The sequence below is a fragment of the Daphnia carinata genome, chromosome 7 (assembly GCF_022539665.2).
Source record: "Daphnia carinata strain CSIRO-1 chromosome 7, CSIRO_AGI_Dcar_HiC_V3, whole genome shotgun sequence".
Lineage (NCBI taxonomy): Eukaryota > Metazoa > Arthropoda > Branchiopoda > Diplostraca > Daphniidae > Daphnia > Daphnia carinata.
Window position 1 is genome coordinate 9,228,718 of NC_081337.1, and position 26,497 is coordinate 9,255,214.

Sequence of the window (26,497 nt, forward strand, 5' to 3'; positions counted from 1 at the left end):
CTATCAGCTCCTATACGCTCTCATGATTATGATTTATTGTTTGAACATCAGTTTAAAATAAACAATACGCAATGAAACGATAAAACTGAATGTGTTAACAAATATGTTGAAATCAAAATAGTTCAAATCAAATAGTTTCTGTTCCACATTTGGAATAAAACACCAACGCAATTTTAAATAGTTCTTCACAAAATAAAAGAGGCAAATTCGGCTCGTTGAATCTTGCCAAGCGATTCCCTAGGAAATGCCTAAGAGTTTGCTATTTAAAACCAGAATATCGTACGGTAATGCCTTCGAAAACAAAAAAAAGGTGGATGAAGTCGTGTGCAAGTCGTTGTGACGACAAAGCTAATCGAACAATTTGTCAATAGTTCCGCATCAGTGGAGAAACTAGTAGCTCGGTTTATCACCGGAAGTCCTATCCGTTTACATAACAATGAATCAGTGTGGACTATATACTGAGCACGGTGATCGTGGGCACGTATCGTTGCCTTTAACTGGCGTCTCTGTCGAGTCTCACATCATTTAATTTAGTTGCCAAAGTCCCAAATGAACGCGTCAAAGGAAACAATCAGCCCATTCAAGCTATGCATGTTTTTTTTAAAGAAAATGGTGCAAGGGACGTTTAAGTTAAGGTTCAATTGACTAACTGGCAAGCCAGTTGGAATGTAAGCTGGGAAAAAAGAAAACAACTATCACATGTTTTTTACGTGCTCTCCATGTCGGAAAAATTTTAAGCTCTACAACTAACGTTCTCTGTAGTTAATAAAATTAAATAATTGGAACTTGTGTCAAAAACGCGCAAAGCCAAATTGAAAACCTAGCTGCTGGGGCTAAGATCACCTTCGTGGATGTCACAAAGTAAAAGAAGTAGGAGGTGAAATTTGATTTTATTTACCGACTACAATCAACCTTCCGTACGCCCCCGTTACATTCCCCAAACGATCGTTCCAGCGCTACAACTGGCGTAGTTTCAATCAATTATACTCAAATAGCTTGGACAGTTTTCTTACCAGCAACCTGAAGATTGCATTTGCTTTCCATTGCTAACTAGGGACAGTCAAACGTATCGGGTGATCGTTGGCGTAGAAATTACAAATGGTTTCAGATACAGTACATTAGATTAATGCGCGTGCCCAAACGACGGATCCGTAGAAAAGTCAAGGGCAAGCCACATTTAAATCATATTTTTAAAATGTCATTGACAATTTTTATGCAAAATTTACAAAAATATAAATTTGCAAGGATAGCTTCGACTTTTTCTCATGAGGTTTCAAGGTTGACTAAGGTAAAACAGGAATTTACGCACCATTGAACGGAATTTTGTTATGGATTAAGTAGCATCGCAAGTAATAAATAATGGGACCATTCTCTTTGCCTCATTGGAAAAACTTCACATTTTAATGGAAAAAAATCACGCAACAGCATCAAAACGCTTTCTACCAGGATTTTCAGGCACTATGCGTACGTATGAGTGATATAAGAATGATCTACTTACATTATCCATGTACACAAATTTACTGCAATCGGAACAGATTTCAAGATTGAGGAAACAATTGCCGTGAGAGGGAGCTATTTATATAGCTAAATGTCTGCTCATTTTAGCGTGTTTATTCAAACTGAAGGAACTTTGATGGATTATGGGGAACTTGTTGACGAACCCGTGACAATCGTCTCTGAGGAACCGCATAAAGAAATTGCGTGAAGCTCCACGCGACAGACGGTACTCGCTTTTACGTTCAGACTTTGATGGTTGCCAAATTTCGTTTGCACAGATCCCACCTGTTTCCTATGCATTCCCTGTTCATGGCAAGACGCGCATTTTACAAGAATAGGCAGAACACAATTGTAGCGTTTTCTACTGGCCGTGTGTCTTTAAAAAAGTTCGCCTTGATCGGTTTTTAATCCTACGGTGTGCTCGCGCTCAGTTGATTCTTAAAATATTCAGTGAAAGCTTATAGGGGGAAAAAGAATGAAATGAAATGGTTTTTATTATCTTTCGATGCGGTTTTAAAGAAAGGAGGAAAAAAAAAATCGTTCAGTTTCTAATGGAAAAAGTTGGGGATGCTGACGTCAAGAATGAAATTATGGAGCATGGCTGTTGCTATGGTATAAAACAAGGCGAATCCATTACCAGTTCGCGATAAGAGTGCGCTAACGTCACACAAAGACTTAGCGTTGCACTTGTTTTTGTTGCCCAAATTAAAATAAAGACTAAAAGAATCCTGCCTTATTAAGAAATCGAGTTTCCCAAACGTGGGGATGTTTTTTTTTCTTGCTCAATAGCAATCAGTTTTTCAATCCTAGAAAAGATACGCAAAATTCGAAAACCAAGCGTCTCCAAGTGTAAGCTCGACCGAGTCACAGCACGTCGTTCATTGTCCTTCAATGACGAGGATAAGATTATTAAACCGATCTCTACTCGAAGTTGTGGCTGATCGTTTCCTCTGTGCATCACGCACTTACTCAACTTGTGCGCATCGAAATCGAAACTATGAGGCAACAATCACCGCTCGTTTAACTAATTCAAAAGATTGAATGAATGATTGTTTCATGCTTCTTCTCAAGTTAAGCTCTATTCATAAAATATTTTGTGCGAAGGAGTAACAGAGAAGGAGCTACAGCTTTTCTACCGTCGCATTTGCTATATTGTGAAACACTAGCAATAAAAGAAAAGCGGAAAAATGGATTCAGTTGTAAGGAATGGCCAATAAAATTTTCTGCACAGAAGAAGTTGAGCTTCTAAACTCTCAAGAGTAACTTGGGTGGATTACGCTATAGAATTCATTAGATACAGTTTGCAAGACGTACACACAAGTTTTTTTCATTCAACTGTTATTATCCAGTCAATCTAGAAAATCTTTTCATTCAAGTGGGTTTTGATATTAACAAAAAGCTTCGAACTTTGAAGAAATGTCGAAGAATATAGTTTGTGATATTTTCTCACATTTTGCAAGTTTCAAAACGAAAACAATAAAAATCTCGATAAAAATAATTTAAAAATAACAAAACAAAAATCAACTCTACGGATTTTGCCACTCACGACAATTCGTTCACCAAGATATCTGTTTTGTTCAGATTAACAGCTCGTGAGCCACATGTAATCATTTAAAATCAAATCGCGAGCTTGCAGAGGTGCCATTCCACGTTTGCGACGAGTTTGGTCTCATAGTTTGAATTAAGGGGAAAGTTTTGGAAATCTAGGGTCTGTTTAGGGTACTTCAATAGTTGTATGGATTTTTGGGACTTTTTCCTAAATGTCTTCGCTCCGAACGTTGAAGACGACAACGTGGTGATAAATTCGCTGAAAAAAAACCTTCTCTGTCGTGCCAGTACCGTCCGCTATGTACGTTGTTGTTGATTCCTTCGATTTCCTGGTACAAAGATATCTAATCAAGTAGGCCAATCTTTCTTAGTAACAAATGATCAAAATAAAAAATTCAGCGTGCACAGCGCACAATTTTTATCAGTTAAAATGACGTTCTGCGGATTGCTGACCGTGACCCCATTCCTGTGCCTTTGACTGGCGTATCACTTTGAGTCCAAATCATTGATTTAGCGGCTAAAGTAACAATTGAACAACGATACGTCAACAGAGAAAATCGGCCCATTGAAACCGTTTATCTTTTCTCGCTAGATGAAGGTATGCCGAGATGTATCTAGGCCATCTAGTAGTGATATAACAATTTGCTTAGTAGCTCGAACAGGTCAATTTACGGCCCGAAGTTGACGGACGCATTATCGAATGTGTCGCCAAGGAAACGGAAGAAGCGCACATGGATTACGAAAAAGCAATTCAAAATGAACACTCGGCTTTTGTGGTTAAAGGAAATATAAGGGATGTGTTCAAGGTAGCCATTTTGTCTTTAATTGCATTTTTGAATTCCATTCGGGGTCAACAATTAACGGTAAATATCCAATGATCAAGATTAAAGTAGGAAATTTAGCCGCTTGATCGGGTGCTAAAATCTGCTCGACTTACGACACCGAGCTAAACGCGGAAGCAGGCGAAATTCGATTCGCCGACCACCATCGCGCCTTCTTACGTGCCCTAGTACTGATGATCCAAGCATTTATGAAAAGGCCCCTACCGTGATTTTGACGTTAATTTTTGCTTCAAATATTTTGTGTAGTATTTATACAAAATATTTCAATAATGATCTTTCTGCCATCTATTTTTGAAATTTCATTTAAGTTAACATTTTGTATGCCAGATGGCGTTCGAAGCTTGTTGACATAAGAACGAAAAAAAAAATGAATTTAAAAAAAAAGGTAACAAAAAGATGGAAGTTAATTGTGTTTTGGCAGGAATCTGTTGTGGACAATATTAAATCCTTTTTAAAAGGGAAAATCCTGATTTGCCTCAGTTAGGTCAATTTTTTTCGGTATCATCCAACAGACGTGCACCTTGTTTTTGGTTCCTTTCCTTTCTCTTTGCGGCGCTTCAGACAGATGAATACAAAACGGCTGTTCGGAACGGACAAATGGGCTTATTATTATTATACATATTCAAAACTTTCGAGGCGATAAGCAGAAGAAAACCGAAATAAGGAGAGAGGGAAAAAGCCATCGCTCGTAAATCATTTTTCGTTTAAAGAACGTCCGTTTCGTCCTCGGCCTCTCCGCACTGAATACTGAATGGCTGCTTTTCGTTTTTGTTTTCCTCTTTTATTTCCAGGATATCTCACTCAAACTGCCTTCCAGCGCACCACTCGTGAATATGCCATCTTATTTCAAGACCATTTAACTCACTGTTCCCCGAATGGTGGCTTCAAACTAACGTCGACGCATTTCAATGTTGCCCCACAGTTTACGAGCTTCACAAAAGGAAATGTTTACGAGCATTGGCCATTAGACAATTCCCTGACAGCTTTGGCCACTTGACAATAGGCGATTAATTAAAGCTCGAGATAACTAGAATTTTCGCATTAGCGAACAAAATTCGCGTGACAATGGAAAACGCGGTGAAATGACATTGCAAAAGCCCTCCCATTTAGTTTTTTTGTTTTAAAGATAAGTCCCAATGCATATCTTTCGAATTGAGCGTGATAGGGTTTAAGTTCATAAATTTTATTGTTCCAGGTGTTTCATTTCGTTAACAGCTTCCTTCCTTTTGCCTGGAGCGAACGCAATCTTTGACCTTAAACAATCAAGGCCCATCGCATTTGACGACCGGACGGGATCGTGATTGACACACATATAGAGCGTGATATTCATATCAACCTCAAACTCACGATACAGATCGTCGTGATTGCTCTAAAGTGCGACTCTATCTCTCACCGTACTCAACTAGAAAGAGGAAAGTGTTGGATTTCACATTTCCGTTTGACTAACAGAATGACCTCTGGCTTGAAATCTTCCATCAGATTCCATCACATTTTACGTGGCAGCCGTTACGTGGCGGTCCTGCAAAATGCCGGGATGCAAATGGAGAGGTTTCATCAAAATAGAAACAGAGCACAAAAATGCGTCTCTTTAAAAAATTTTTTAAAAAGAACGGTTGGTTGATATGCACGTTGCGTGACGAGCAACCGACCAGAAAAAAGCTAAATGCGGATGAAAAATGGCAGAAATTGGATCACGAAGACCAGTTTTGTTTAAAATATTCGGTTTTATTCGCCTGAACGCAATGTAAAAAAAAAAAAAAAGATTTCCGTTGGACAAGGCCATGCATGGAACAAGTGGTGACTGCATCACGCTGCCTGTTCGACTAACATGACTCCGTGAAAATAGACGAGACTAATACATTTCAAAATCAATCTGGGGATTGGCTCTTTGAAAAAGAATACCAAAAGAAAATCAACACACAAATCAAAGAGCGTGTAGTGCTGGCAACAGACTGCCGAGTGGGAGTTGTAACGAGTGTCTGTCTAAATATGGTTTTAAAGAAATGAAACAAACGGACATAAAGACAAAATAGTCGAACGGATTTTATGGCTCTGAGCTGCCAGTTTGATTGTTCCGATTACGTTCTCAACAGCCACAAGCGGCCCAAATAATCTTTTACTTTGGTGAGCCAGGTTCAATATTGAATCAAAGAGGTATAAGCAGATAAAAATCAAAACTCGTAAAGAAGATTCGAGAAACTGCTTATGCTCAACGCACAGACAATGAAATTCCCAATGAATGATTAAATCACTATAAAAACAAGGAGGGGACGTCCTGCTGCCTCTGTGTGTTAACATGCTCGTTTCCCTCATTAATTTTGATTCGATTATTTAATAGTCGTTACGAACGCGAAATAAAACGGCAATGCGGCATTCGGGTGTTTTTCTTTTTCCTTGGCATCTTTCTAAATTGAGGCGGGGTTGAGAAAAGTCTTCAATCTATAAGAGACGAATAGAACCTCCTTCCCCACGGACACACACACACACACAGACACACAAGCCAACGTGTACACGAAGGCAGAATGTCCATTTAAGGAAACGAAACGTGATGGGGGCTGATTCACCACCTCAGGTAACTCGGCCATAGCTGTGACAAGCTGCTCTCCCTCTTTCTCGTATTACAACACTAGTTTACAATAAGTCGAATTGAATTTTTGTCCAAAAAGAAAAAAAAACTTTCCAGCTAAGGGATGGGCGTCAATTCTCCAAGACACTGTGCAACGATTGTCTGTCAAAATAGAATGAACCCCGGACGGGACAGGTGAAAAAAGAATCAGGACCATGATCAAAACAAAATAAAAAATTGTAATGAATATTTATTAGGGCTTTTTTCTTTAGTATTAAATAGGCTGGCGGGTTACATTTTGATGGGCGCTATTTTTCTCTCTAAAGGTGGAGTAGAACAAAGTCGGCGATCTTTATTCAGCTGATGGGCTTCGTTTGCTTCTCCCCCTTTCGACCTGACTTTTAACGTTAGCCTGAAATCGAATTCTTATAGCTTTTTTTCCTATGTAGATTTCTACGGCCTAATCTCCGCTCCATCGGACAACTCTAAGAAGAAAAGAGAGATCAAGAACACGACACGATATTGATCGTATTTATAGGACCGAATGCACGGCACCAATAGAGTTGTACAACAACCAGAGAAAAAAAAATTGAAAAGCAAACTGGAACGTTTACTTATGTTTCAAATGTTGAACAGATTTGTGATACGTTCCTGCCTTTTTTTTTTTACAGTTTACCTGTGTGCTCTCTTTAATCTGCTCTTTATGGTTATGCAGGACGACCAGGGCGGCAGGAGGGCATGACGTCATTATACTTTTTTGCCTACGGGACTTTTTCTAGAATAAGCCGAGCTTTTGTATTGCAGTCGCCGTCTCACTCTCTCTTCTCCTCCTCCCGCTCCCTCTTGTGTATTCGTGAGGTTCTTTCTCCATTTCTCTATATGGACAAGAGCTTTTTAGAACCAGCAAGTGGACGGTGCCAGGTTCAGTTGCAACCGAGTCGTCCTCAAGTGAACATATAACTTTTGCTGGCCTTCTTCCTCTCTCACCTTTTCAATTCTTGACCTCTCAGCCGCCCTCCAATCACGTCGATCGCATCGCTTTTTTTTACGATTTGTTATTGCTTCGCTTCCTGTGGATTTCCTCCAATCATCAGATCAAGAAAAACAAAACAAAGGCACCATCTGAAATCGCTCCTTGTTTCAACATCGTGAACGTCCGCGCAACCGCCATTTAAGCCCCCCCCGGTGCCATCGATCCCGACCAACGCGGAAACTCGAACGATTGACATCGCCGAGTAACCCCATTCTTATTATTTCGTAAGTAGAAACAAAAATGAAAAAAAAACAAAAAATTATCATTTGACCGGTTCCATTTTGTTTCGTTCTCGTTTCCGAAAAACAACCGATAGTTTAAGAAGCAAAGCAAAATTGTTTAATCATCTCAAGCTGGGCGTTAGCTCTAATCGAAGGGGCGTTGAGAAATGTTTGGCGAGATGTGTGTGTAGTTGCTGCGACATGTGTATCCGAAAAAGAGAAAATGTTTTAGGAATTTTAGTTTTTTTTTTATTTACAACCAACGTTATCAGTTACTTGTGTTAAAGCCAGCGTTCAAAACGGCTTTTGATTAGCTACAAGTTGCCTGACCGGCCAAGGCCGATGTTCCCAGTTACACTTAGACCTCGGGCGTATTCTATCCTTAGTTTTTTTGAATGATTTACTACAAGCCTCTACGTTTTTCTTAAAGTAGTGAGGGTAAAGAAGATTTCAAAAGATTTGGTACGATAAAAACAAAATTCTTTAAATCCTGTTTCATTATCCAATAAGTTATAGCCTATCGTGGCCGGACACGTAATGCTCCGATCAGACGACACACGTTCCATCGTGTATCATCGGCCGATTCAAATAAGAAGTAAAGAAAAAGAAACTGAGCAACAACAAGTAAAAAAAAAAATATATGCATCCAGAAAAAATGTAGTCTCATCCTCCCATAATCCATTTACGGTGAATAGTGCAGCTGAAGCATTGAATTTTAAGACTGACAGGTGGAACCAGAACGGTGAATTTCTCTACGAAAAAAGTCGGTAGATAAGGAAAAACAGAAAAACGATTTCATCCACAAAAAAAAAATCGACTTCCTGTCCCCGTTTTAAACTTTCTTGTCGAAAACTAAAAATGATGCCTTTTCAATGGATTTCGTTATCGTGCGTTGAACCCCTCTTTAAAAATGATTTTCGTTTAGAAGCTTTCGTAAGTCGCTCGGTAAATCGTGAATGTCATCAAGACAAGTTCTTGATAGCAACGGCTCTTTAAAAAAAAAATAAACGGGTGATGCAACCCGTTCTTCCACTTTTTGCAGAAATAAAAAACAAGCATGGACTGTTGACACGATCAAAGGCGACAGAAGGGGAGTAAAAAAGATTCTCGCATTTGTACGTTTTTGAGTCACGCAAATCAAGCATTTGAAGGCCGTACAAGTACGATTGCCGTACCCAGTGCGTATTGATCAAACTGCAGACGAAAAAAAAAGGGTTACCAGGACGGGCCATGTAAAAGAATGTACAGGTCGAGGAAAATGTGTAGGAATGTTCAGGAACGAATGGGGTGGATTATGTCTCTACATCAACTGCATCATAATGTTGAATAATAAGATATTCACGCATCTCAACATACATCTTTCTTTTGTTTCTGTTCTTTTATTTATGATTTGTTTTTTCCCTATTCACGAATCGGACGCGATCGATTAGACAGGAGGAATTTGACAGATCGGCTATCATCACCATGTCGCCGGCTTTGGTCAACGGTCATGGCGGTAGCGGAGGAGGCGGAGGCGGATCGACCGCCTTCATTTCGACGCAAAGGCGAGGACCGATCGCCGCCGAGTTCCAAGGCCCCGGACCAGCGGCCGTGGCACTTCCCTCAACCATCGGTAAGAACTACCCAAATATTTTTTTTTTTAATTATCATACATGTTTCTTGATTAGTGCTTGTTCTCGCCTATAAGACCTCGACACATGCACGCCACCCTTTTTTTAATGAAAAATATTGTAATTGCGACATCGTCAGCTGTGACCCTTTTTTTTTTTTTACCCTTTTCCCACCATTTTATGATGTGGGCTGATCGAGGACGAATAGCTCAAGAACAAAAAGGAAAAGTAACAGAAGATTCCATGCCCGTTTTTCTCGTTCTTTGATTTTACGATAACGAAAACCCTCCCATTGCCCGCGTACATCGAATGACCTTTTACGTCTGATCTAATACTAATTTGAGGTGCACTTTCATAGCAAAGGCCCAATTTAGGCAATAAGATGGACAAGATCAATCAAAATGAAAAAAGCAACTTTTTAACGCAACGGGTTGCCTCTGGATTCCAGAGTATGAAAAATGGCGCCACGAGCACGGTTTAGAAAAATGAAGAAAAATGGTGACTTACTACTTGACGACTGGCTGCCCGCCATAAACAGCAACTGGTAGATTTTGGATACGTGATTCACAATTGGTGCTGGTACAATTTCGGACGAAAAAGAACACCTTCGCCTAAAGCACCCAGTTTATCAGTAGCAAGTGGGTTATTATTGGTTTCGCAAATGCGGTCAAATTGGAAACCTACCGAGAACACATCCTGATAAGTCTTTTGTCATTCCACAGCTGACCCGAATCCAAGTCTAGTTTATGTCTTCATGATCAGCAATCTCAAGTTTTTTAACATGAAACAAGCCAGAATTAAGGGTAGACCGCATGTTCGTCCTGGCACGGTCACAGCACACGAGACTAGCACACAGCAATAATGGTACTGAGCTACTGAGAATTCCAACTTGTTAGAACATGCCGTTTTTCAACAGCGTTGCATAGTCATTTACCTAAACGAGTATTTGCTTTCTAGAAACAATGCGTGTTCATCTGATAGATCTAAATTCCAGCCTAAAATTCTCACGAAACCTGGCCAATTAAAACTAAATACAAGTCGTGACTTTTGTTATTTTGACAAGTCACTGAGTCAGCCCACTCAAGATTTGTTGACAATGTCGCAGCTGTTCTTCTTTGTTTTCGTCTGTTTTTTTTTTCCTCCACAATTTGTTTAAAAGTAACTTCACATCGAACAAGAATATCAAAAGAAAAAAGAATACATCAAGAAAGAGACTTAACAGTGAAGAAAAAACATAGCTTGTAGTAAATCTAATAAGGAAAGAAGAAGGGAGTATACAAAAAACCGTGAGTATACGTTTGACTCGTGTGGGTTGTGGCCTGGTGAGTCACGCGACGTCTCTGCTGTCTGGGTCTTTCTCTCCGCTTCTTTTTTTGTTGTTGTTGTTGCTGTGTTGTTTGTGTTCTTTCGACTGCATTTTCTCGTTTCTTCACCTTGATGAATCCGGGGTACCGTTTTCTCGCTGCCTGGTTAAGTGATACGTCATGGTCAGAATCGCCCACTAGAGATGGCTAGTCCCCTGTTTTGGCGTGAAGCAACCGAATTAAAAGAACAAACAAGAGAACTAAAGAAATCACACCTCATAGGGAAATGAAAAAGATTCAAAGTCAAAGGGAAAACATGGACATCTAATCTGATCAAACAAAACCAAAACGCAGTGCATGGGGGGTTTTTTTCTTCATTTTTAATTGCCTTATTCATCTTGTTCGATGCACACAAGCGTAATCCTCGATCAGGTTTCTTCGTCGAGTTGTCACGGGTCTTTTGTTTGCGTGTGTGTGTTTTACGCATTCATCATTGTTAGATTGTGTGCACGTTCGTCCAAAATATTTCGAAAGAGTCTGCCTTTATAGCCCGTCGTTTAACGAAATTGACGAACATAAACAAAGAAAGAAGACAACACTGAAACATCATTCAATTCAAATTACTAGGTAAAAGTACCAGCGAATCCACCAAAGGCAGAGCACCGGCGTTTAGTTTCGGAATTAGGTAATAAAAACATTACTTATCTTAGTAACGAACGTCTGTCATTTAAATCAAAAAGATAGTTGAGACTTAATTATGAATCTTTTGCATCCACAAGGCACAACCCAGGAAAAACGAGTTTGGGTCCCGGTCCTGGCCAGTACAATGTCGCCCGACTTCACCATAAAGGTAACCGTCATTATCCTATTTACCTCCTCCTTTGCCGAAATTGTCTGACAAATATAAAGCCCCCAAACCATTTCATTTGCTGCATTCAATATAATCTGACGAAGACTCCTAATCTGGTAAGTGCTGTAGTTAGACTACCTGTTGTAGAGCTTTCGCGCAAAGCTCATTAAACTGGCTTCTATTTAAGTTGTTTTGTTTTTTTGTTTTTTTATATTTTTATCTCGTCTTTGCGGTAACATAGAAGTGTGCATCCGTTTCTTTCGTTTTATTTTTCGTTTTAAAGTGGCCTTGATCGTTCCGTTCTCGTCATGTTTTATCTCTTTTTCTGCTTTTGTGTTTCATTCGTCTCATTTAAGGTAAAGATGATGGGCCGGCTCCTTCCATCAGCGGTCGTCCCAAGGAGAGCAGATTCGACATCACGCCAGCGCCGGTAGAAAAATGTTATTTTTTTCTTAGCTATTTGCAGTTTGTCCAAAACATTGACTTGTTCAACAGCTGTAAATACCATATTGCCTTTTCTGAATAACAGGGAGACTACAATCCGGAGAAAGGAGGAAAGTTCGTCGGCGAATCGTCACCGAGTTTCACCTTCGGAGCCAAAGTGAAGGACGAACGTAAAGACAACCTTCCAGGTAGGACAATGATAGAATCAATTTAATGCATTGTATGCGCATACTGGTAATGCCGTAAAACGAATAATACGCACACACCCTAACCTTTCAAATCAGCTGCTCTGCATGAAGTCGATTTCTCCCTTCTTTCGAGACACATAACTTGTTTTCGATCGTCGCACTGTCATCGAGACATGACTTCGTTGCTGCGGAATCGATTAATCTTTGAACTCTTTGTTTGTCGGGGCTATATTTTGTGTTGGTGATTCGTGTCGTGCCGTTCCGCGTGACGCTATTATTCTACTACGTGCAGCTCCCAACGCCTATTCTCTGCCTCCTGCATTGGGCACAGGATTGGCTCCCGCTTTTTCCATTTCGGGACGAGGCAAAACGCCGATCGATGAACGAGTTCTCAACCCAGGTCCAGGTGCCTACGAGTCGGGCAACCCGGACAAGTACAAGGCCCGCTCGCCGTCCTACTCCATCTCCAGCCGTACCAACATACCAACGGATCAAACTCAAAAACCAGGCCCAGGGGCGCATTCGCCGGAAAAGGTAAGACTCCCCTTTCATTTATTTAGCTGAAGAAATGCTACCCTTCACCTGTCCTCCCGTAAAAAGTACCAAACCGGACCAACCTTTTTTTTTTGCGTTGAAATACAACCCGTCGCCATCAATGTGGAGACGAATGTTCTTCCAGCTTATACCTGCCCCGCCAAATTGTTCCTTAGCCAAGTATTTTTAGCTTTTTTATAGGCTAATTCATCTTACGCGTGTATTTTTTGTTTCTTTTTTTTTTTATTTGACTTGCCATAAAATATAGATAAAGCAAGAGACCAGTCCGGCTCACACCTTTGGCGTCAAGCACTCGCCCTACTTAGGCAAGCTGAAAGGGATGTGAAGGAAAAGGCGAACAACACATCGAGGGGCGTGCCTAGCTGAGAGGATGACTCGACTTCAATCTACGCCAATCTTTTTTTTTTTCTTTCTTTCTTCAAAAACCCTGTGTCTCTCCTACTCCAGCAGCCGGTGTGGGTACGTGCGTGCATATCAAAATTCAGCGTCGTGACATAACCTCTCCCTTCGACTTGTGTCTACTTAAAGTGAATTTTTTTTCTTTCTACTTCCAACTTTCTGTTGCGCTTATTCCCCATCATGATGGCTCTCGCTTGCCAGAAATGCACATTCCGACATAAGTTATGTGAAACATTGATGACTTTGGTCCAAGCTTTAGACGTGCAGTACTCTTTGGTAGATTGCAGCTGATGCTCTACGAGTTTTTTCATCGTCTCTTTCTTTCCTTTTTGAACCTTTTTCGATAGTTTTCTTCTCGAGCATCTATAAAACGTTTAAAAATGCTAATTCTTATATACTAGAGCCCTTCTTTCGTGTATCTCCATAGTTACATAGCCATTGTGCCTTTGGTAGATTTTTATGGTTCCTTCTGCATTACCGTAGTGCGCTCGTTTTCATTGGGGATGGTAGTAGGTCAATGCCGCTTCACCAATTCTTGCAATGGATTTTCCAGATTTTTTTCTTCTACTGTGATACTGTGAGGTAGTTATCGCTTCTTCTTCCCCACACACACCAGAGCCCACCCATTTCGATTTTTACAAACTTTTAAGGCCGTTCCTTTAAACGGTTCACCTTCCTTGGAATCGGCAGGCCTGATGTTATAGCAACACGCACAAACAAGAGAACACGTACCGAAAAAAAAAGAATTTTTTTTTTACTTCTGTGAGATGAAATGATTTCACTTGTATTGGCCATATGTTGCGCTACATTAATAAACTCGAGCAGGTTGTTGACATGGAATCGACTCTCTTTCAATATATCTCAAAACTTCCTTGATCAATCATTTCGATGGTTTCTTTCGCATAAATTTAGCACGATTCTTGTTTAAGACGTGTTAATTTTTTTTTTAAGTGATCGAACTAGAACCAAACTGGCTATAAAACGAAAGCTAATGCAGAAAAACTCGGGACAGAATTGCAGCGCGAGAGTACACGCCAGGACAAATTGTTGACGAGAAAAAGAACGGAAGAACGAAAGTCAGAAATCGAACAAAAACTACTAAACTATCATTCTGCTCATAATGTGATTTTGGTTGACGAACGAGCAATTCCTGGAAGAGTGGGCTTTTTTTTTTCTCTTTCCAATTTTTTGCATTGACAAACAGGTGAAGAACGACTTTCGGGGGAAGAAAATTTAAGCAGAAGGAGCAACAGCAGAAGATGAGGATCACACACAAATCTGGTGGAAAAAAATTTTTAAGGAGGGAGCAAATAGAGGCCACAACGAACCTCACAAACAAAGTTTTCATTTCTTTCTCAATGAGAGAAAGAAATCAAATAAGAAAAATTGCCAAGGTGTAATTATTTAATTTGCATAAACTTGGGTTGGACTTTATTGAACGACCGACTCTGTGGTACGGAGAGGAACAACGGAATTTCATCGCAAGAAGTTGGACCTAATTTCAAAGGAAATGAGAAATGAAAGTTTTTCTTGTCTTTGTTTTACTCTTTCATAATTTCGTTAGTCGAAGGCTAACCTCTCGCAAGTCACCCGGCCAATAGAGAAGTTAAGAAGAGCAGTGTAGAACAATGCTCCGTAATATCCTGAAAGGGACGCATCGAATTTTACATTAACTGAAAAGCTGGTGGTAAAAAACCCTTCGCCTCAATCTTACCCAGTTACTGAAAAAAAAAAATAATAATAATAATAATCCCCCATTATTTTCGTCAGCCCATCTCGACTAGACGCCAAACATTTTTCTCGATTGCGACCAGGCCTCTTTTTGTTCCAGAGATAGGAAAAAGAACTTTCACTCGATTTCGTCCGCATAATTCAATACATCTCGCCTACTTATTCTTAGCACTTGAAATTTGACTTTCTCGAGAAACCCACACTCATATATGGCAAAATGATACTTTGGTTCGCAAACTAAAAAAAAAAAAAAAAGGAAAAAAAAATTATGACACCCAAGTTCGCACACTACTAGATTTTTTTTGCTTATTTCAATTTGTAAAACACGCTTTTGAAGTCCCACCCATCACAGTCGGTTCCTCGATGCGAACACGTTAAAGTATAATTTTTTTTGTTGATTTTTTTTGTTAGAGAAGAAATGTTGATATTTTTTTGTGAATTGTACGTTTTCTTTTTCTTTCTTCACCTCAAACGAAAGAAAAGCGGAGGGTAAGTGGAAAAAACTTAATTATGACTCCTCTCTTAGTGCATGTTTTTTTCTTTCGTTATTTGTTCAGCGACGAAGATATATGTGAGTGATGAAGAATTGAAAAGATACGAAAAATGGAGCTTATCCGATTCGATGTCGTTCAGGCATTGCCTAGTGCTTCGGAGTCACCATTCACTTTCGAAGCTGATACTCCGTTGCTGGACACAGACGAACGAGGAGCAATTTTAAATCCTCGAGTACCGTCAGGACCTTTGGGTTGTCTCAGGACGTAGAAGCGAGGTCCGTTTTCGTCGATCGACATGGTACGAAGTCGTGCAGCCAGCCAGTCCGGACGTTGGGTTTCCCTGCGTACGACAAAAATAAATTCACGAAACCGAATAAATCAGCAAGAAAAACTATTCTTGGAATACACTTACATTTTCACAATGTTGCAGGCTGATGATTTTCCTGTACGCTGGTTGGTAATTAGGACGAATTCGACGGTATCATTGGGTAGAAGAGTTGCATTATCTTTAACTTCGGAAAGATGAAAGAAAAGCTTCTTGCCTACAAATAACAATTATTTAACCGAAGAAAATTTTAAAATAAAGCGAATGCGGAAAACTTACCATCTTCCATTTCGTAATTAAGGAATCCAAATTGGCCTTTAATGGCATCCACTGTGGAACGAAGCTTTTTACGGACCACCCGTATCCGCGTAGCTCTTTCCTTGCCTTCTTCTGTTCGTTCGATTTGAAACTGAACTTGATCGCCACGTTGAAGAAAGTCTTTCTTGTTGGCCAAGCTAGTGATGCCAAATTCGTAGGACACTTCTTCTGCATCTGCTACATAACGAATAGAGTTCCTTTAGCACTTAACCTTCGAATTTCACCAACAATTTTTATTACTGTCAGAGCCCAATTTCACCAGGCCGGCATATTGAGCTTGATCGGGATTAACGTTCCTCAATGGGCGAACGATAATACCGTCCTTAATTTCTTCGTCAACCGCATGCCGGGCAATGGTTCCCTTCTTCAACAACTTGACGTTTTCAGCTGATATTTTCCCAGACGAGGGAGTTTTGCCAGTTAAAGTGTACTGTACTTCATGCCCGAGGTCCAACGAATCGGCGTCTCCATCAAAATGACTAAAGAAAATAAAATATGTAGCCAGCCAAATGAAATGTCTGATAAATATTACAAACCTATAATGAAAGAAGATTTCCTTGTCGTGGGTAACGTTTTCGATGAAACCGAAGGTATCTTTCAGAGAAGCAATGAATCCTTTGTGGACTTTGTTACCCTCCCCATTTGAGTGTTGGTTTTCGTTTTTATTGTTTTCGCAGTTCTCGGAAAATTTGCCGCCAGACTTGTTCACTTGGGCACGCTGTACAATGCGAATGTTCAAACCAATATGCTCCTTCGTGCGCTTCACTTGGGCCAAATCAAACTCAACCTAAAATCACTGATGTCAGACCGCTTTTAAAGCCAAACGAACTGAAAGAAATCACAAACCTCGTCGCCCAGGCGCGGGCTATTCCGGACGTCACACTCTCTCATCTGGAAGGGCACATGCTCCATAATTCCGTTTAACTGGTAGGATACCAAGCCCATATCATCTGCCGATTTCTCTCCATTCACCTACGAAGAACAATATATTGTAGCAGACGCTTATTTATAAAAACGTATACGATCAGTCCTACTCGGCTAGGGCTACGCTGTGCCCAACTGCTTGACGGTTCTCTAGTGACCGTTCCGACGATGTTCCGTTGAGTAATTACTTCGAATTGTACACTACCCGGAGGTAAGATCTTAATCCGAACTGCGCTTTGCTTATTAGGCTGAGTTTGATCCTGTTAAACGAATAACACAATTCACACTTTTCTTACACGTACTTTAACCACCAGCTTGAATACCTGCGACATGGTAAATTCAACTTCCGAATTTTGATCCACCTCCTCGTCTTGCGAAATGACTTCAGAGAAGTGGAAGAAGACACGGGCATCTCTTTCGGCACATTTGATGAAACCATAACCTTCTTTCACAGCGGCTACTACGCCTGTTTCACGTTTTTCACCTGAAACAACAAATGACTCGTCCTGCAATTCAATATTAGTAGCACGTTCCAATTTATCCCGACGGTCAACGGCTATGTTGAACTGGACCCAATCTCCATGCCTATAGCATAATAACATGATTGTAAATCTAAGGTAAGAAAATTTCGATGATCAATAAACTACCTAAGGGTATATTCGCCTTTCTGATCCTTATCACCAAACGGAATTTCAATTTCTGATCGATCACGCCCCCGGTAGCGCAGTCTACCAGAAAGTGGTTCCGTGTTCAGAGTAGCAACATTTGCTCCGCGCTCCAAAGGCTTCAACACTTGCCCTTTTAGAGTTTCGGGATTGACGTCTTCAAAGACAACAGTTCCGGAAGGCAACTTAATTATACTACAAGCAACTTCTTTTCCCTGAAGTCCAGAAAAAAAAAAAAAAGAAAAAAAACGAACGAAAAATTGAATTAGTGGCGAGAGTGGCGTTTTCCCAAAAAGTACACATACATTTCGCGTTTGAATCGTAAATTCAACGTCATCACCGAGTTGCAACGAATCAGCGATGCCCTTGGCTTCGGAGAAATGGAAGAAAATTTCACGGACGACATCGCCGCGCTCGATAAAACCAAAGCTCTCTTTAAGGGAACACACAACCCCTTGGTAACGAACTGGGTGAGCAGGATTCTCCAAACGGATATAACGAGCTCCCAGGTTACCGCTTTCGACAGAGAAACATGAACGACGCAAAAGAATCAATAAGACGCTTCCCCAAAAGAAAAGCAAAACATTTAATTACCTGTGACTAGTGGCAATTTGGAAGCTGACTTTATCGCCCACGGAGAGAGTCACGTTTCCTTCCACATCATCCTTTCCATATGGCAAGAAGAAACATTCGCCACGGTTCTCATAGCTTATGCGTCCTTGTTGACCAGTTCCCAATTCAGTTGTCACAGTTCCAGTTACACGCTCTTCACTCAGAACCTAATCAAATATTGGAAAAGCATTAATTGCGAGGCTGTATGCTTGTTTCTGGAGTCACATACCACTTCAGGCGCGATTTTGGAAACTGAGCTAGCAATCGGCTTTCCGTTTCGGCGGTCGTACGTCACTTCAAATTCAACAGGGTCTCCAATCTTCAAGTGTTCAATATTGCCGTCAAATTGACTAAAATGAAAGAAGAGACGCGCTTGGCGTTCGCAGCATTGAATGAATCCGTAGGAATGCTGAAACAGCGAAATAACTAATTAATATCAACCTCGGAGAAAAATAATATATGTTCTCTTACCAGTAGTTTTTCGATTATTCCCGTCTCTCTACTGCCGAGATTGTTAGGAGAATTGGATCCTCCCTCACGATGGACATTTCCATTACCGACGTGCACAGCGGCCGGGCTCTTGATGGATTCTTCGCTAAAAGCTGAATTGGCATTGAACGTGCCAATAGGGAAATGCCCGATAGAAGATGATCCAAGCGTAGGTGACAACGAGCCCGTTTGGCTGTTATTGACCGAAAACTGGGTACTCGCAGGGTTGGCTTGCGATGGGAAAAATGATCCGCTGCCGGAATTTGAACGCCCGAACGATGGAAAGTTGTTAAACCCGTTGACGACCGGCCCCGAAGATGACAGCAAGTTACTGCCACTATTGCTGCCACCGTTGTAGCCGAATCCGAGGAGCGAAGATGGGGCTGGGGATTTAGGAGAGTAGAGAGATGAGTTCCATTGTGGATTCGTCGACATTTTTCTTCCAACTTTTAGTATGGAAGGTCGTCGAAGGAAAGATCAGGAACACAACTAGATGGATGATTTCTGGATAGAAGGATTGACACTGAGCACTCACAAAAATAGGAGGGGAATTCAAATATTCAGTACACTATACTTTTTTTTTTTTTTTTTGAGTAGATTACTTTTAACTTGTCTTTTTTTTTAATGTACGACAACAATATCACAGATAAGGCAACGATGGTAAATTGCTTGTAAATTTCTTAGCTCAAGAGATTTTTTTTTATTACAGCTGGTTGTAACACTTTTTTTTTTTTTTCTTGTAACACTAAGAAGGTGAAAGCTTTTATAGAAGACTTTAGCTGGAACTCGAAGTGTCACTGCAACCAATGGCTGAGAATAGCAAACAAAACCAGTAAACTAAAGAGGGGGTATAACAAAGACAATGAGGATGGGGGATCAACACCTGAGCCTTTTCCTTGATTTGGTTGCCGTTAAGGGCAGTATACTTCCTACCAGCAATTACTTCCTCACCCTCTTCAAACAACCACACGATCACACTCACTTACACTGGCACTCCAATTCGGGACAAAGATATGAATGACAATAGTTTCAAAGAAGGTGAAATTCAAAAGGCCAATAGATCTGAACACAATATCTAAGGAAAGTTTTCTTTTGGCTTGAGACAGAGATATTTTTTGTTTTTCTTGTGTGAGAGGGAAAAGAACACTAGACAATGAGCTGATGTTTCAAGAATCGTAGATGGATGGGAGCTTTAAATATGTTATGGTGAATGTGGCTAAATTGTTTGCTGATAGCGCGCTGAGTCTTCAACTTGATGTAGTTTCAATTTCAAGATGGTGACCAACTCTTCTGGGTGTAAGGGTTCTTACAGTAATCTGCAAATATATGCAAAAATCGGAGAAATTATTACCATTATCATAACTGCTGAAGCAACTTGGCTTAAGTAAGCACACTAACAACAGTAATGGCTATCATACTGTGCTATGGAGGATCTAAAGTAAGTGGAAATTACTTATATAAAAATGTCACACAAGAAATAATTCGAAAGTAAAATTATTCCGGAATCTTAACGATTTTGCCGAATTGGACCATTAGAATACCCAATTTTCAACATGCTACCGGAAAACACGTAAAGCTAATGTGAGCGTTTAGTAAACGTTGGCGTAATCTAACACAAAAATCCTGTAATTTACTATTATGGTTTGGTGACACCTGACAAAGCGTCAGAAAATTTTTAAATAAGATCACGTCTGAACGACAATGCACAATCCAAAAATAATATTTCTTTACCCAACGCAACGGCACAGCAGACAAGCCGCCATGATAGTTTTTTTATGAACAAACAGGAATTAACGCAAGCGTCTCATGGTGGCGTAAAACGAAAAGAAGTCTCCTGTCGTTGAGTTTTCCCTGTAATCTGTAAGAACAATTACGCTGCAATGCAATAAGGCTAGAGTTATCGGGAAAATTTTAGATTGTTTCAATTGTTTTTTGTTGTATAACGAACAGAAACTTAATTTTGAGTTTCCATTTGATTTTATGTAAATTATCATATTAAATCGATGTAGCAATCGATTTCTAATCCTGGCAGACGAAGTTTTCTTTCTTTTGGCTGCAAGCTGACATTCATGTTTGTGTAACCACATCGTGCGCTATGGGAGATGTTTTTACGATCAATTGTGTAGCTGCTACGAAGTGAGATAAGGATTTCTTATTCCCTATAAAATGGAAGCACCGGATTCCAATCCGAATTCGAATAATACGAATACTAATAGTGTTACCAGTAATGGCATAAGTACTTCAACGAATTCTGCTATTAGCGGCTCATCTGGCGGCCGGATCAAACGAAAACAATGGGTTCTCCACGATGGTCCCCACGGATCGCTTCAGCGGCTTCGGCTCCGCATGGCAGAGGAAGGCTGTGGCCATAGTCAAGTGGCACTAGCTAAACAATTTCTTTCAGAAAATTGTGCAGAAAGTGACCAGATGGCAATTCACTGGTATAACATTACAACTTCAATCTTTAAACGGAATTATAACTTTTCGATTTCTTCAGGTTATTGAAAGCAGCTGACCAGGGTCATTATGAAGGTGCAGAACTACTCAAGACTTGTTTTGAAACAAATAGAGGCATAACAGAGAGCAACTGCCACAAAATACGCTCTTTCCTGGAGTATGCTTGCATTCTAGTATCATATCAGTGTGTACAGCATTTACATAGTTCTCCATTATTTCAGTATGTCCCAGCATGAAAGGGCTGCAAGGTTAGGTGCAAAAACCTTATTTTCCAACATGGCACAAGGAAATGAATTCATAACTACAAAGCAACTGGAACAGTGGCTAGAAGATAGTTTTGCGTCACAAAAAACTTCACAGCTTGAAAACGAAGAAGCTCTGAAGCAGGTCACTGATTCTTCTTCATTAGTGTTGGGAGGAGAACTGATCAGCGAACAGCATATGGTATTTTGAGTTCTAGACAACATAGTGTTGTTAGTTGTCAACAAATTCAGAGCAAACTAAAAAACAAATCCTTTTCTTTCTTTTGCTAAGATGTCGGCTGCGTCTGTCTACGCATCCGGCCATTTCCCACCTCTATTACGGTTACTCAATCTGGGATCCAAACAAAATCTTAGCCACATGTATCATTGGCTGAAATGTTGCAAGCTTGTTGACTTTACCCATCCCCTATCACTATCCCTTATGTTTTCATTAGTTATAATTTCGTTTGCCTTTAGCAACCCTATTTTGTTACTCAACTTGCAACTATCGTCCGCCTTAATTTTGCTCACTTGGGTCCTGGCTTTAGCGGCAGCCATATACTTTACAGTCCAATCATGTCACTCGGTTAGGGAATGGAACATGTTCCATGGTTGGTCGTTGCTATTATCCCAACATGCCCAACGACTCCTCGAACCGGTCACGGCCGAAAATTTGTATATTTTCGGTATATTTCCATACCATCTTGGGCGACTTTTATTAGCGACCTTGCTATGTATTTCACTCCAACCCGCATTACAGCTGGTGCGCTCCTCCTTACCTGATCCGGGATCATGGATCCCATTTGGCGAACTAAGCGTTCTGGCAACATTACTCTGCTCGACCTGTCTCGATTGTCATGTCGGAGTCGGACTTTATGATCTGCTGTATCTCGTCTGTTGGATCCTTTGGCGAGCTGATATCAGCCTCTGGAGTTTCTATTCTGAAGATGACGAGAGCACATCACCGCGCTGGACTCAACTTTTTCGCTCTTCTTGGAGTATTCGTTTCCATCTGGGTACCGCTGTAACGCTCTTGGGAACCGTGCTTCTTATTTACCTATACGCCAAAAGAATGAGACAGTTCAACTATGCAAGTCATAGATTGGCTTGGTCTCTTCCGCATTTTCTCAGTCTCTTCTGGCTTTTCTTAGCCATTGATTGGTTCCAGTTATCCGGCTACGATGGGGTATTAAAGAGCCTTAATTTAGAAGTCCTTTAAATGTAATTATTCACTTTTGTTTTAGATCTTGCGTGGTATGGGTTTCCTTATTGCTGCTGCCCTTCTCCGTTCTAACTTGCTCACCAAAGCCAACGTGGTATGTTAACCCTAAATTTTTACAAGTATTATTTGTTATATTTTTAACTTTAAAAAGCTTGGCTATAAAGATATAAATTTTTAACACCTTTTTTACAGCTTCTTTGCATTACCTCCTACTCATCTGGATCTGCAGTCGGTTTAGCTCCTTGGATGGGACTTGGCGTGGCTGCCTGCCTAATCACTATATTTCGAATGAGAGCTCAGTTCTCAAATCTAAAGAGCCAAAGGTTGATTTTCATAAAGCAATTTCATTCATGGTCCTTTAAACCGTTTGTTCATTTAATATTTGCATCTATTATCGATCTATCGGTAGCGTCCTAATGGTAGTATGCCTAGCCGTACTCACCTATCGTCTAATGCAGTTTGTAAAAACTCCTGACATGCTTCCCGAAGACGTCTTGGAGTTGCCTACAACGACCCCTGTTCCTGCTATTCACTTGCGGCCAGGATTAGGTGGCATCAGTCATGGATCCATTGGTGAGGATTTGAACTCTGATTCAGGAGAGGTGAGATACCAGTGGTTCTATTTGCATAATTTCAATGTAATTTAATCAATTTCTTTTTGTAAAGCTTACTTGGGAGCGTTATCACGAGTTCTGCTTCTATTCGCCATCCTCTGACTCTAGTTCCTCTATAGCTTCTATTCAACTGGCATGTTCCGCCCTTAGCGGATTGAGTGTTGAGTGGGATGGGGTTGTCCGTCAGGTAAATATTCCTTGCCATTGCAAACAGTCAGTGTGACGTTAACATAACAAGATTTTATCAAGGTTTCCATTGAAAGTCGACAGAATACGATTGAGTCGCTATTGCAATGGCTCCCATCAAAGTGGTATGAATGGCTTGTTTGCCGAATTGGAGAAAAATGGCCTCCGTGTCACAACCACAACCATGGCATGCCGCAGTCACTTGACTCGAGACGGTGTCATTTAATTTGGCGATTAAATCACGATCGTGGAAGACTGTGCCACGTTGATAACTTCTCCAAATTCACTCTGCGCATCGAGGTTCGTCCTTGTCCAATAATCTTCCACTTTGTTTCAAAGTATTTCTATCCTCTTCGTCGCTTCTTTAGGTAGAATCGAAGGTTCCGATTCAACTGTCATCTTGGTTCAGTGATGCTAATAGTGATAAAACGCTGGCAGTAGAATTACTAGCTGGTCCGCGATTCCAAAAGTTGGCTTTGCGTTTGTTATCGGGCCAAGAAATTCGTTTCCGAGGCACATTCTCATCGCCGTCAGTTGGTGGTCTCAAACCGGAATTGGTATTGAGCTCGTTGGAGTGCTTGTCTTGTCAATCGGATAGCTCGTATAACGGTCGTACAGAGTCTGCTGCCGACCAACCAGTACATGAGTTGCCAGATGCCAGTATTTTCGTCGATAAGGCGTTGCAAGGAGCGGCAGATTTCGTCCTGCCGCATTTTTTACGTCTTAATGTCACCCAGTTGCTTCATTCTGGCTAACTGCTTCGCAAAATCACCCTTACATCTTTAACACATTTAATTTATGCTTTTACCCATCAGCATTTTTCAATGATGATATTTTCGTGCCATCAGTGATCGTTGTTCATGTCACAAAAACTATAGGTAGCTTTTATGAATAAAATAATTAATAATAGAAACATGGAAATGACTTTGGAGGTATTAGGGCTAACAGTTTCATCAGACAAAGCAAGAATAAACACAATAATGCGCTACAGCTTCGGGTCCGTATTCGCTTATACGAGAGCTTTTGTTTTGTCCGTTTTACTAAGGTCTACAGGCACTAAATTTCATCCTGTTGGAGATGACGAACAAATAGACTGCAGTTAACGATTCCAAATTTGAAGCACATTGTCTGTATCTTATGTGGGCTGAGTTCTGTGATGTATGGACGCAATGAAATGTGGAGCATATGATGAGAATTAGCGAAAATGTCTCAAACATGTTTTGAATAGACATCGTTCTTTAACAAGGGGACCATAACCTAAATACGATCTACGGTCTTCTTCTATTAGCCAAAATTTCCGACAGCTACGCGCACGAAAATGAGGGAGGTAAGAGACGATGAAACCCAGCAGACAAGGGGGAAATATGAGGACGGGAGGGAGAACGAGACTGTTAGTGTAAACAAGGCTGAAAGCGGAAAGAACCGCTTAGATGGAAAATGAAGAACAGACGGCTTTTGGTAACTGAGGATAGGGAGAAGGTTATACGGTTATCACCCCTCGAGTTGGCAGAGGTCAAAACAAACAGTCGTAACTAGGTTTCTGTCGCACACTCAGTTGTGCTCACAAAACGACGAGCGAACAGTCAAATTTCAGAACAGTATACTCCGAGAGACGTCAACATCCAGATATACTATAGCCGAAAAAGGGACTTGCTACTTTAGTTTCAAAGAAGATGGCTTGGTCCACTGTTGTGAAACTCTGCTTGATCGTCGTTTTGTGCTTCACAGTCGTTGATTACGTCAATGCACAGGGTAACATTTCTTGCAAGTTGCGAGAAAATTTAGCCGGCAAAAAACAACAAAAAACAATTGAGTTTGGTATTGGCAAAATTAGGACGTACCAGTAGCAGCAGCGGCAGCAGCAATTTGAAACTGAAGGAAGAAGTGGAGTTTCTCAAAGCAAACCTGAGCGCCCTATGGGACATAGTTTCAGCGCTGCAAACACGAGCGGCTGAGGAACGCCAAGACGAATCGGAAGAGCTTGTCGTCAGTTTAGGACTGAAAAGGAAAGAAGCATGGGGGCCTAATATGAAAAATATTTTCGATTCACAGGTTGATTATTCGCTAATTTTTTATCATTACATTCTCCATCATATCATCATATTTAATGCCCTTTTATTTTTTTTTTACGCAAAATGGTTTTTGATTCATTTGTATGATATTGGCGTAGATACGCGTACGGCCACAAGACGAATCGAAGAGCTATCCAGCCGTGTCGGCAGCCTACTTGCTTTTCCGCCGCAAAGACTTCAGCACGTGGAGGCGGGTGAAAAACACGGACGAGCTTTACTTTTGGCATCGCGGGACGACATTGCTGGTAGCTAATTTCACAACATTTTACGATTAAACCGCTGTTTTTAAACGATATTTTACTGTTTCCCTAACACGCTAGTTACATTTACTCAAGCCAGACGGTAGTGTCCAGCAAGTGAAATTAGGAGACCCCATTCAAGATCCCGATGCAAACCCGCAAATAATTATTGCCGTTGGATCGTGGGTAGCGGCCGATCTAGAAGATAAGCTTAGCTATTGCCTCATCAGCGTTGTTCAAGCACCCGGTAATTTTCTTTATAATCTTTTTTCATTCACAGTTGATCGGTTTTCTTCCTACTTGCTTCACGAAACTGTTGTGCCGCTTATTTCGTAGGTTTTGACGCGTCTAAAGCTGAAGTGGGTCAACCTGAAACGTTGATATCACGTTACCCTCAGTCCGAGACGCTCATCAACCGCTTGGCTCCACCCCGCCAACTGCCGGCGACAACAACCGATGCGACCGACGATGAGTGATGTACTCCCGCCCCACTCTTCAAATATTTTTGTTTTGACTCGAAACTTTCTTGACCCTTTCCCCCCAGTGTTATGCCTCGTCCCTCCATCAGCTAATCCTTCTGCCAAGTTTATACGTGCCTAATTGTAATTGTATTCTTTTTCAAGGAACAATAATAATAAAAAAATTAGATAGCACCTTTCAGTGCACGGAGTGTGTCTACGTACGAGCGAATAACTTTGTATAGAGAAAAATGGGAACGGAATGACCTAGATCTCTCCGTTATTCTTTTTTCTCATGGTGTATGCACAACAGGAACTGTTTCACGGCTGTTCTTATACAAGTGCACGAACGCCTTAGTGCATTGCATTGGCGCTCCACCCTACTCTCACGC

The 26,497-nt window shown here is 40.8% G+C and overlaps 4 protein-coding genes across 9 annotated transcripts; 3 read left to right on the forward strand and 1 right to left on the reverse strand.

Annotated features, from left to right (window-relative positions):
* The first annotated feature begins 9,171 nt into the window (after positions 1-9,171).
* On the forward strand, positions 9,172-13,373 carry LOC130690181 (outer dense fiber protein 3-like). The gene is made up of 7 exons (XM_057513188.1): positions 9,172-9,319; positions 11,249-11,306; positions 11,401-11,471; positions 11,828-11,901; positions 12,001-12,103; positions 12,396-12,637; positions 12,906-13,373. Exons 1-7 carry the CDS (start codon positions 9,172-9,174, stop codon positions 12,981-12,983), a joined length of 774 nt encoding a protein of 257 aa, XP_057369171.1. The 3' UTR covers positions 12,984-13,373.
* Positions 13,374-13,825: 452 nt separating this feature from the next.
* On the reverse strand, positions 13,826-20,461 carry LOC130689745 (cold shock domain-containing protein E1-like). 5 transcript variants are annotated; one of them, XM_059496129.1, is made up of 14 exons: positions 20,347-20,461; positions 18,598-19,931; positions 18,356-18,535; positions 18,109-18,293; positions 17,820-18,030; positions 17,497-17,729; positions 17,173-17,434; positions 16,960-17,109; positions 16,772-16,897; positions 16,462-16,712; positions 16,166-16,404; positions 15,887-16,099; positions 15,695-15,824; positions 13,826-15,622 (listed from the first exon to the last, which is right to left on the reverse strand). In XM_059496129.1, the coding sequence occupies exons 2-14, from the start codon at positions 19,048-19,050 to the stop codon at positions 15,418-15,420; spliced, it is 2,838 nt and encodes a 945-aa protein (XP_059352112.1). In that variant the 5' UTR covers positions 19,051-19,931; positions 20,347-20,461; the 3' UTR covers positions 13,826-15,417. The 5 variants fall into 5 exon arrangements, with proteins under 5 accessions (XP_059352112.1, XP_059352109.1, XP_059352110.1 ...); XM_059496126.1 differs by having other exon boundaries at positions 15,887-16,102; positions 17,497-18,030; XM_059496127.1 differs by lacking the exon at positions 20,347-20,461 and adding an exon at positions 20,157-20,178 and having other exon boundaries at positions 15,887-16,102; positions 17,497-18,030.
* A 218-nt stretch (positions 20,462-20,679) lies between these two features.
* LOC130689781 (wolframin-like) lies at positions 20,680-24,249 on the forward strand. Its single transcript, XM_057512726.2, has 10 exons — positions 20,680-21,056; positions 21,113-21,229; positions 21,294-21,516; positions 21,607-22,500; positions 22,559-22,630; positions 22,729-22,859; positions 22,946-23,138; positions 23,203-23,337; positions 23,400-23,636; positions 23,705-24,249. Exons 1-10 carry the CDS (start codon positions 20,782-20,784, stop codon positions 24,089-24,091), a joined length of 2,664 nt encoding a protein of 887 aa, XP_057368709.1. The 5' UTR covers positions 20,680-20,781; the 3' UTR covers positions 24,092-24,249.
* A 550-nt stretch (positions 24,250-24,799) lies between these two features.
* LOC130690199 (uncharacterized) lies at positions 24,800-26,300 on the forward strand. Of its 2 annotated transcripts, none has more exons than XM_059496131.1 (5): positions 24,800-25,104; positions 25,190-25,388; positions 25,507-25,653; positions 25,729-25,894; positions 25,984-26,300. In XM_059496131.1, the coding sequence occupies exons 1-5, from the start codon at positions 25,010-25,012 to the stop codon at positions 26,121-26,123; spliced, it is 747 nt and encodes a 248-aa protein (XP_059352114.1). In that variant the 5' UTR covers positions 24,800-25,009; the 3' UTR covers positions 26,124-26,300. The 2 variants fall into 2 exon arrangements, with proteins under 2 accessions (XP_059352114.1, XP_057369194.1); XM_057513211.2 differs by having other exon boundaries at positions 24,806-25,088; positions 25,171-25,388.
* The last annotated feature ends 197 nt before the right edge of the window (positions 26,301-26,497 follow it).

What these genes read in the sequence shown, in the direction of transcription:
- LOC130689781 (XM_057512726.2), top strand. Translation starts at nt 20,782, where the DNA reads ATGGAAGCACCGGATTCCAATCCGAATTCGAATAATACGAATACTAAT. An exon ending in TCAAATCTAAAGAGCCAAAG is followed by an intron (nt 22,860 to 22,945) that starts GTTGATTTTCAT and finishes ATCTATCGGTAG; the next exon opens with CGTCCTAATGGTAGTATGCC. An exon ending in AATTCACTCTGCGCATCGAG is followed by an intron (nt 23,637 to 23,704) that starts GTTCGTCCTTGT and finishes TCGCTTCTTTAG; the next exon opens with GTAGAATCGAAGGTTCCGAT.
- LOC130689745 (XM_059496126.1), bottom strand. Translation starts at nt 19,050, where the DNA reads ATGTCGACGAATCCACAATGGAACTCATCTCTCTACTCTCCTAAATCC. An exon ending in CACAGCGTAGCCCTAGCCGA is followed by an intron (nt 16,898 to 16,959) that starts GTAGGACTGATC and finishes TGTTCTTCGTAG; the next exon opens with GTGAATGGAGAGAAATCGGC. An exon ending in GAAATCTTCTTTCATTATAG is followed by an intron (nt 16,405 to 16,461) that starts GTTTGTAATATT and finishes TATTTTCTTTAG; the next exon opens with TCATTTTGATGGAGACGCCG.
- LOC130690181 (XM_057513188.1), top strand. Translation starts at nt 9,172, where the DNA reads ATGTCGCCGGCTTTGGTCAACGGTCATGGCGGTAGCGGAGGAGGCGGA. An exon ending in GGCACTTCCCTCAACCATCG is followed by an intron (nt 9,320 to 11,248) that starts GTAAGAACTACC and finishes TCAAATTACTAG; the next exon opens with GTAAAAGTACCAGCGAATCC. An exon ending in CGCCCGACTTCACCATAAAG is followed by an intron (nt 11,472 to 11,827) that starts GTAACCGTCATT and finishes GTCTCATTTAAG; the next exon opens with GTAAAGATGATGGGCCGGCT.
- LOC130690199 (XM_057513211.2), top strand. Translation starts at nt 25,010, where the DNA reads ATGGCTTGGTCCACTGTTGTGAAACTCTGCTTGATCGTCGTTTTGTGC. An exon ending in TGATTACGTCAATGCACAGG is followed by an intron (nt 25,089 to 25,170) that starts GTAACATTTCTT and finishes TGGCAAAATTAG; the next exon opens with GACGTACCAGTAGCAGCAGC. An exon ending in ATCGCGGGACGACATTGCTG is followed by an intron (nt 25,654 to 25,728) that starts GTAGCTAATTTC and finishes CTAACACGCTAG; the next exon opens with TTACATTTACTCAAGCCAGA.